Raw genomic sequence first — 10784 nt, 5'->3', positions numbered from 1 at the left:
TTAAACAGCTATGGCTGCCTAGTTGTCCCCAGCAGGCTCATACGTGCCATCTGGCACACCGGGCAAATGCTCAGTGGACCGATGGCCGACATGACCCAACAGAAAAAAGAAGTGTACTTCTGTGCATATCCAGCTGTCGGCTGCACCGACGCTGTCATGCGGCTATGGAATACCTTGGAACTCTCTGGGTTAGCCCCGGAGAAGAGGTGCTCAACACCCAAATCCTCTGGATCTCTGGATCGCGGTCCTGACACGCCCCACTCCCCATCCATTTCCCCTTTAAATGGTGGTGTTTCACACTGACATCAGTGGGCAATTCCGGCTGCATCCTGCAAGGGAAGGCTCCGGGTATCTGGAGTCCACAAGTCCTCAGGTATGGGCTAGGGCCATCACCTGTTTGACTCTGATCCCCAATCTGGCCCTACTAGTCATCATGGAAATCCCAGCTAAAGCCCCTTTTACTCTGATGGCCATTGTAGAATTGTTATAAAACACTCAGAAAAGGCTTTAGGTAGTGGCCCAACATCTTAAAGCCAGACTAGACCAGGGGAACCCCCTTCCTTTGCCAGCCCTGGCTGCCAGCCTCCTGATCGTGGCAGGAGTGGAGGTGGCAGTGGCAGCAGCTCATTCTGCCAGATCCCCAGCCCTGATAACTGGCTGGCTCCATGTCGTGGCTTGTGGCTTTCCTGGCTCCTCCTTCCCATGTCTCTCGCTTGCTCTGTCTCTCTCTCGCAGTGTGATGCTGCTGCTGCTGAGCCAGGCAGCCGGAGCTCACAGCGCTGCTGAGCCCAGCTACACCGGGGCGGTCACTGGCACGCACTGCCCCCGGGAGGGAGCTCCGATCACTGGCACTTTCCCCAGCTCTGCCTATGCTGCCTGCTCCCCTCCTGCTGGGCACAGCATTCCACTGACTCTCCGCACTAATAATGGATCTATTCGACTTTTTCCGAGACTGGGACCTGGATCAGCCGTGGTATGTATTCCATGAATAGCTGGCTTTTCCTCCTCTACTCATTTTGCCTTTGTTAGCAGACCAGCCTCCCCATGCCTTCCCCATACCCCCAAGTCCATCAGCTGTTAGGCTGTGACAGCGCAACTTGCCGGAGTTTCATTCCCATTGCCTTTGGGCTTTTGCCCTGTGTCCCCATCGTATCTCAGTGATCATTTATCCACAATGCCCTTAGCAGCCCGGAGCCCGGTGCCTTATTCTATAGATCGGCTAAGTTTCCGGATGCCTTTACAAAGGACAAGGGGGACGTCAGTGTAGGGCTACTGCTAAGCTCCGATCATCAGCACCGATGCATTAGTATGTACATCCACTGAAGCTTACACCCCTACAATGCATATGGGAACATATAGAATTTTATTATTGTTTCAATATATCTGTATATATGGCGATGTTCCTCATGCAAACACTAATAACCAAACATACTTATATCAGTATAAACCTGGCTAATTATATATATATATATACACACACACACACACACACATCATATATATATGATAAATATAGATTTATATACAATATGGAATGTAGATATGTCATGCATGCCTATGTTGTATTGTGATCATGCACACTGCCTTCCTTTCATCGTAAAGAGATGAATACATGTATGTATATATATATATATATATATATATATATATATATAATTGTGGCCATTAATTGTCCTTGTATTTTCTGTTGCTCTACTGTGTTTGGGTTCTGGTTGTATTGTTGGTTTACTATCTGAAGTTGTTGTAAAAGTAAATATTTTGGATTTGGGGACTGGTTGACAGGTTGTTAAGATCTTTGACATGTCCATACCATATATTTAACAGGTATATTGGTTTGAAATGCTGTGAGTGTCTTAAGGGAAGATCTTGTTGTTTTGTGGTTTTTTTTAACCCTATAAATGCAAAAAGGGGTTTGCAGTGCACAGATACACAATTCCAGCCTTAGATATGTACAGTTTATCATGGTTTAAGTTTTTGGAACTGAAAAGTAAGTTGAGAATGAAAAAAAATTAAAACTAGTATAAAAAGGCAATGGCAGAATATGCTTTTATTATTAGTAGTATAAGCGTTATTGGTGGGAAGTGTAGAATACACTTGGGTTTGCAAGTCTATTTGATCTGCATATATGTACATACATACTTTATATGGCTTTGGATATCAAATTTAATGGATTACACATTCCTGTTATTAAATACACGGGTCAGCTGTTTGTAATGCTCACTAACACAGACAGATTAAAATAATAAGATTTGGAAAAACCATCATGTTTCTTTAAGATTTTGCAGTGTGATTATACTGTATAGTTTTGTTATTATCATTCTTCCTGTCTTAGTTTCAATGTTTTTATTCTAACCTTAGCCAGTAGGATGTGATATATTTATTTGAGGTGCTTTATATTAAGTTTACAGCATCCTCCTGTAGACGTGTTTCTGATAAAAGCACTGCATATCATTTCCACAAATACTCTATGACAACGATTATTAACCCATCGCATTTTTAAAATAGAATGTAAGCAAAATGCATTGCAAAACTTCCTTATGTCAACAGCAAGTGGCTTCATGATTCTGGACCAATTTGCCATCATGGTAGATTGGATGTTATCACGTTACACAATTGGTCCTGATCTGGCAGAATGCTTCTGTTTGTCTTATCTTATCTCCCTAGAAGAAGTTTGGGGATTACAGAACAGGCATATCACACTTGTTTAACAGTGTTGACTTTGAGAACAGCTAGAATGATTGCGCACAGATTGTTTGTTAGAATAACCAATGCAGATATTATTGTATTGCCAATGACTACTGTTTCTTATAAATGATATATCAAACAGAATTGTGATAGCAGAAATAACATTGATGGATGGATGTGCCATTAACTCATTTGTTGCCAGGAATGTCAGAGGCACACTGCTGAGCACTTGGCTGCAGGCCTCGGTCGAGACAAAAGATTCAAAATGTGCAATCTCTTTATGGATTTTTATTTGATCGCCAATTTGTTTTAAACAAATCTGACACTAATTTGCTATATAAATGTTTAGTGTTTTTTTTTTAAATTATTTACATTAGTCTGTTCTTTTTGTAAATGGCAATTACATGGAAACCAAAAAATGTATGTTATATATAACATTGTTGGCATCGACTCTGGAAGAAGTGGATTACAAGAGAAAAATCTGAATTCCATTTATAATTTTATGGTTTTAATATGGCTTTTAAACAAGGCGGTTGTATGCCAATAAATGCTATAGACCTTTTCTTTCTTGCCTATTCTTAACCCATTAAATGCCAGAATATGGCATTATTGTGACAGTTAACTCTCTGTGTGCCGTGGTGTTTAATATAGGCCTCTCTAACATTAAAATAACTGAACATTTGTTTGCAGATTACATTTACAAACAATTTATCCTTGGTTGGGTATCTTTTAAGTTAAACGTAATAAAATTAAACACGAATAAATAAAATTAATTTACAACCAGAAACGATAAATGTAGATTTATTTATTTTTTGAAATCAGAAAAGGCTTTGGAACGTCATGAATTATAAATAAGTTATGGTAATAATTTGTAAACTGTCAAAAATATAACCAAAATCAGTTGGTTTTGCTTGTATAAAAGATCTTGCAAATTGGTCTAACAACAGCAAACTGGCAGTTACTCAGGAAGAGACTTAAACTCTCTAAACCGTTATATAAATAGCAAGTTCAAAGGTCTCTGTGTGGCTGTCAGGGCCCCGAGAAAGCCATCTGCAGGCCAGGTTTCTCTCCTGTATGTGTGTAAAAACATACTGCATACCACAGCAGTCTGTACTTTTTAACATATTTCCTCAACCTGGAGGGGGTGATAACCACACTCCAGACAAAGCTAAGCCTGTTTCAGGTCTAACCGGCTCTATACCGTGGCCGTCTTACTAGCCCCCACCATTAAGTGTTCCTTATGTAATAGATAGAAATGCTTTGTACGTGGGCTTTCAGACTCACTTTTGGTGCAGTATTGATATAAGACACAAGCGAGAGAACTTAATGTTATTCATGTCTTCTGTAGCAAAGCATACCGGCTGATTTGTGTTAACTATTCAAGGTGCTTTTTAGATATATATATATATATATATATATAAACACCTAAAATGCAGCATTGGAAACATAATTTCAAATACTGTTGGCCCATAGCTTTCCCAGAAATTAACCCCTTAAGGACAGTGGGCGGTCCCTAAACCCATTGAAAACAATGCATTTTGAGCCCGCACATGTACAGGCTTTGTCATTAAGGGGTTAATCATGTTGATGTTTGCCCCATTTAAAATTTTGGCCGCAAATATTTAAGCTGAAACAAAAGTAGGCAGTGATAGGTAGTTGCCAATAAAAAAAAAATAGGGAAACTCTTTTAAACTGTAATTAAACCTTCATAAGAAAGAATAGCATTTTGTAAGAGAATGCAATACAAAGGGCACTCCAGCCAACATTTGCACAAATCCCTTAAATATTAGAATATGTTGCTAAGTTTTTTTTTTTGATTGAAAATAAAATCGCTTGTATAATGCACTGGAGCTGTGTCAACACTTGTTTTTGAAAATAATCTGCCAGATTCATTTTATAATAACCACAGAATAATACAGGATCCTCATCCATTAATCATCTTATATCAATATAAAACCAATATCCAAACAATGAGCCCCGGCGGAGGTGACCGCGCTCATTTCTACCGGTCAGTCCTGCAATTCAGTTACTCTGCCCGGAGAGAATGATCAATGGAGTGAGGTAGCAGCCCTTGAGATTTGACATTTTTGGGCTGTAGTTGGGTTGTTGATGAGGCTGCATTGCGATCTGGAGAGCCCCTTTCATGTTTTGTCTAAGTTGTACATTACCTTTAAGAGACAGAAAAATAGGATACAAACAAATCAATACAGCTTTTGCTGTGTGATTTTTCCAATAGCAAAAACATGATTCTTATGTTGTTTGAGTGAGCATGTCATGAGGAGAAGGACACGTTACCATAACATAATATGACGAATTTCTACATTATGTTCGTGATAGCATATTTATAACCATACCTAAATGGCAAATGTCACAGTCACAGCTTTTAGCACAACTAAATTAATTAATTCTAACTGTAGTGTATCCTATCCTCATCCACCCTCATGAGAAAAGAGAGGCATCTGATCTGATACCTCCCTTAAAAACATTTAACACAAAAACAATAGGTCTAAATGACTTATTTTGCTCTGTAAATACATTTTCAGATTTTTTTAGTGGATAGAGCTGTAAAAGTCATGTTTTATGAAACATAACATCTTTATGCTTCAACCAGTAATTCACCCAAGGCTTGAATGCAGGTGTGTCAATAATGATGACATAATCTACTGCTACTTGACTTGTGCTTGAGTAGAGATATGAAGCCCTGCTTGTAAACTGTTTCCTGAAAATGTCTTTGAAAGCCACTCAATGCTGAAGTACACAGGACAATGCTGGTTTGCCAGACCTTAAACTAACAAAAATTCTGTTCACATACTGTCTGAAGTCCATCCAGTATCTCAAGCTTTTGTAATCATTTGGTTAACATGGCAGGAGCAGAGAAGATTTTCATACCCATATAACCAATATCGGTATCCTGGCAAAGCACGTAAAGCATCACCTACTTGACAAGCCCATATTAATAAATTATAGTTATGTTATTTATGTTAATGTGTTATTAATTATGTTATATATTTTATTGGGAAAGCTTCAGATAGAATTAATAACTTTCATGAACACCAAGACTGTTTGCCTCTTTTCTTTTTAGATTACAAGAACCTTTGGGAATGGGTAAAGATAAGACAATTATTCAGGCCTATGAGGGTTGAGGAGCCTTCTCGGTTTTTTTTTCATCATTTTAAGTTGTGGAAAAGATATCCCTAGGTGGGAGGAGTACGGGAGTGATGGATTCCGACCAGACAGTTTGATAGCTGTGATCATATTGGTCTTCTAGTCAGAGCTCTTTACTGTGGAGACTGCTAGATATTTTAAAATTTCACTGAAATGATGAACCTTCATAGATCCACCAGGGATTAGTTTTTTCCACCTCTATAGTATAATACTGTGAGTGCTTTTTAATGGTTTTCAGCATTCTATAACAATATGCAGCCATTGGGGGCTTTTATCCTACTATTAATGTTGGAAGTCTTCTCTGTTTAACTCCCACCCACTTAATAATTGGTTACTTTCACCTAAATAATATATACATCCACTGTTTATTTGGAATCATATTCCCTCATAATAGTTATTTTCATTTTGCTTGATATCTTAGTTGTTTACTTTTTCCATTTACTAAATATCTACATATTCAGGTTTCTCTTGTGACTCAATTTTCCATCCTTTCCTTTCTTTAACGTACAAAACTATTAAGCACAACGATTAATATTTATCTCATACCATTTCTGATTTTTTCATATTTTTTACCATCCCACAAATCTGCCAGAGTACCAGAAATATTAAAACTGAGAAACAACATTTTTGCAGACTGAAAATGTAAGGAGACGGCTGTTAGTCCGCTAAAACATCCCAATCAACTGACAAACATAATTCATGTTGATTTTTAACACACCTCTACTTCCAAACAAAAGGCATGAAAAGGGGTGCGGATAGCAGACAGGAGTTAATCTAAAACTTAACTGTCCCTCCAAAAAATAACGGATACTAATTGATAGCGTAAAAAGAAGATGGAACAGAGTGACTGTTTGACATAAATCTTATGACCAATATTGACCAAAGTTAATGGAGTTTGTATTAACACGACAATTCACAGAAGTCACTGAAAAGTGTGTAGTAGCAACTAAGAAAGGTCATCGTTATTTCTCATCCAGTAGTCCTGGGTTTAAGGATCTTTACATAAAAATCTGAGGATAATTCTGACGTGTAATTTAGCATATCCTTCAAGTTACTTTAATAGCTTTACTTTGGAAGCTGTAGGAATCATTACCCTCCACACTTTTTCTTCTGTTTGTTTAAAATGGAAATTGTTAAGCATGCAAACATACTCCCGCTTTATTGTGTTTTAGTAGACAAATCATCTTGATCTGCCTCCTCTTCTTTGGTTCCATGTTTAGGACCCGTCCTAATCTGGTTCTGCAGATCTTTCAGACCTCTGCCTACATGTCTCACTTTAATTGATTTCACGCGTGGCTTTCTGAGTATGCTTCTTATTGCAATTATGTTATAAAAATGTTTTAATCTTTATTGCCTGATTGTTTATATATTTAGACATATTTGCACACGTTTAATAACATTCTATATAACTAACGGAAAGCTCATTAATGCAATCGAATATCAGTAACAAAAAGAAATCATTAATAATGTTAGTCTTGAAAAATTCCAAAATTAATTTGAAAATTACCCTGGGATCGGACACGTTCAACAAAATCCAAGAGAAATTCAAAGACAACTCATAGGAATTAAAAATGCAATTAAGGTTTTCTTCTGCAAAGATGCATTTTGTCTTGGTGTGAGCAGAATTGGAGAGTGACAGATGTTGATAGGGGAGTGTCTATTCCTAATTAAGTTTAATAACTTGAGGGTGGGATGCTACGACTATTAAAAAAAAAAACAAAAAAAAACCCACCTGCCATCTATTTGCATTCAGTTCAGAGCTTAACGACTTAAATTAGGAAGGCCCCTTAATTATATGATGTTTTTGTTGGCCAGGTGCAAATTTTCCTTTACTATAATGATATATTAATTCAGTTTTGAACGACTACCATCACTTTGCCAGCTGCCTGGTTCAAGGAAATAAAAATATTTTTTATATAATTATTATAGCATACATAATAGTAGCTTTTGATAGACTTATGGAGTTCCAGCAGCTGAAACAGAAGTCCATCGATAAATCAAAGGACTGATGATGAAAGAAATAATTGGATCATGCGACCATTATAGATGAAAAATTGGCTAAAAGCCATCTTTGTATGATCATATATGCACTTGATATATTTTAAAACATACATGTTCTTCCTTGAGATTATGTTTCTGTACGTCAAAAATGATGTCATAGGTTCAACCTACTCGTGTTTTAAAGCTACATGGCAATGACAGATTGATTATCATTTATAAAAACCTCACGTCTCCTGTATCACCATACAGAACGGTGGCAGAGCATACAAAAGCCATGTTTTATACACAGAAACAGATGGCAGAGAGCTTTATGAACAAAAACATCCAATGTAGAATTATATGCTGGTACCAAATAAATGTCATTTGGTCGTCATATTCTCCCTAAAACCATCCATGAAACGTACAAATGAATTTATTACAGCAGCGAAACATTTCCATGGGAGTCTGTCTGCGTTTCACGCGCACCTCTAAATCAGGCCTTAAGTGTTTTAATTGATTGGTGAGGGGATTTACAATTTGTCAAAACAATGTGTCAGGACAAGCAGGGAAGCTTTGTGCGGAGTCTTTGTAGGTTTTCTCTAATACTTGAAGAGATTTCCTCCCTAAGTAAGAAATCACCAATTGTTAAAACAAGAATGAAGTTAAGTGTTAATCCTTTTACTCACATCGTGGACTAGGAACAAATAGCTAAACAAAGTGGAACAAGGACGAAGCAATGTTCTGATGTACTATACTTAAAATATGTCCAGGGGAAATTCCCGCCAAAATACATTTTTTTCCCAAAAAATCTTTTGCAAATTCCTTACAATGACAGTATATTTACATGAACTGAAATGTAAATTGGGCTATAAATAAATGTAGAGCAAACCAAATTATTTTTAGAATTAAAACACACCTTCCTGAAGTAACTATAATGTGTATATTATTAATACATACTGCATTCCTTTTTTTACACATTAATTCTGAGTGTGAAGCTTATCCCCCTCATCCAATTCATATATTTTTTCTTTAAAAACTGTGGTAAATGCATTTACCATTCCTGTGCTGTCAAGCTAGGCTAACAGGTGCGGGCTGAAGCATTCCTGTAGTGGTCAATGAGGTGTCCTTATGGACATGATGTTAAAACTCTGTAGTAAATGCTCCTATTATTTGTCTAAAGTATTAAAAATGTATCAATTTCAATAAAAAAATTAACCCCCCTCCCAAAATTAAAAACTATTGTTTGGTCAGCAAGTATAGCTGATGAAGACCCAGTGCCCCTATAGGTACCTTGGCCACTGGCTACATACCATAGGTCAATGAAGGGCTAAGGCTGCATACAGCAAGTATAAGACAAGCTCTTTAGGGTGACCTTGAAAAACATAGAAGGGCATTGCTGTAGGTAAAATATAGCATACAGCTCTTTATTAAGCATTCTGTACTGATTACTACTATGTAAAATAATTATTATTACTATATGTTTTCGATGCATAATAGTACCTATGCAACTTCTAATGTTAGGATGGAGAGCAAAGAGACATGAGCAATAATAAAATAACTGGGTGGTAGTTAGGTGGAATAGCCTTTCAGAAGAAGTGGAAGCAGGTAATACAGTGTGGAAAATCATGGATACAAGAGATAAAACCTGGACTGGCCATCTGGCACACTGGGCAAATGCCTGCTGAGGTGCTGGCCGACAGCACCACACGCTCTGCTGCAGCTACATGTGAGTAAAAGCATGGGCGTAGGAACCCCTAAAAATCTGGGGGGGATAGCATTTTTTCTGGTAGGGTATACCTGACCATTTCACCAACAGGGACTTTATGACATCACATTATAAATACATAGACATTAATATGAAGTTGGTCCCCCTTTGCCTCTATAACGGCTTTCACTCATCTGGGAACGATTTCCACAAGATTTTGGAGAGTTTCTGTGGGGAATTTTTGCAGCCATGCCTTTATGGGCCTTGTTTTGTACACTGGGGCAGTCACGATGGAATAGAAAAGGACCTTCCCCAAAACCGTTCCCACAAAGTTAGAAGCATAGTGCTGTCCAAAAAGGTATATCACCTACAGCTCATAAAACGTTCTACTGGATGAATGGGAGAAAATTCCCACAGAAACAGAAAAATCTTACAACCACAGATGGACCCCACTGGACACGGCCACAGAGACTACTATGATGTATTGAAGGATCCATCTAAGACTCCTAACACGTCATGCACACAGGAACATATCCACACACTTAAACACTTGAATAACATACACACGCACACAATAATACACCCCAAAACATTCCCACCCTAATATACCTAGACACATGCCCACCATAACACACCTGGAAACATACTATCATACCCATAAAAACAGATGTGCACAATAACAAACCCACAAACATACGCTATCACACCCAGACACGCAAACACATCCTTCACTTACTCTGCCTACCCCTAGATTAACTCGTGGTGCTTTGTATTAGTGATGCCCTAGACCAAGTAGCACCCCGAAATATTCTCTTGTGTCCGAATGCTGTGACATACAGTGACACACATACTCATTTTAACCAGAAATAGGCCTGGATTTAACCCTAGGTGCCCCTGAGTTAAACATGTGTTACAGGGAATCATAATCTTCCCTTTAAGTACGACATGCCTGCTCATACACACATATACACTATCCATACACACATATACACTATCCATACACACATATACACTATCCATACACACATATACACTATCCATACACACATATGCACTGCCCTTACGCATGCCTGCCCACAAAAACACACACATACACTGCAATTGCCTGCACATACACACTTGCCAGTACTCACACATATGCACTACCCTTATACACGCCTGCCCAAACATACATAAACTGCTCACACACACACACGCCTCCCCATAAATATACACTGCCTTTGCACATACTTACACAGACGTATACACT

The 10784-nt window shown here is 38.0% G+C and overlaps 1 protein-coding gene across 2 annotated transcripts in view; it reads left to right on the top strand.

Moving 5' to 3' along the window:
• Positions 1-743: 743 nt before the first annotated feature.
• AFF2 (ALF transcription elongation factor 2) overlaps positions 744-10784 on the top strand; it is a 197575-nt gene continuing 187534 nt past the window's right edge. For both annotated transcript variants that reach the window (XM_053472897.1, XM_053472896.1), the window contains exon 1: positions 744-973. In XM_053472897.1, coding sequence (XP_053328872.1) covers positions 927-973 — 47 coding nt within the window. In that variant the 5' untranslated portion in view covers positions 744-926. The remainder of the gene's footprint in view (positions 974-10784) is intronic.

Source organism: Spea bombifrons, chromosome 8 (genome assembly GCF_027358695.1).
Source record: "Spea bombifrons isolate aSpeBom1 chromosome 8, aSpeBom1.2.pri, whole genome shotgun sequence".
NCBI classification, from domain to species: Eukaryota; Metazoa; Chordata; class Amphibia; order Anura; family Pelobatidae; genus Spea; species Spea bombifrons.
The sequence above is the reverse complement of the archived record's forward strand: the minus strand, read 5'-3'. Positions and strand labels throughout refer to the sequence as shown.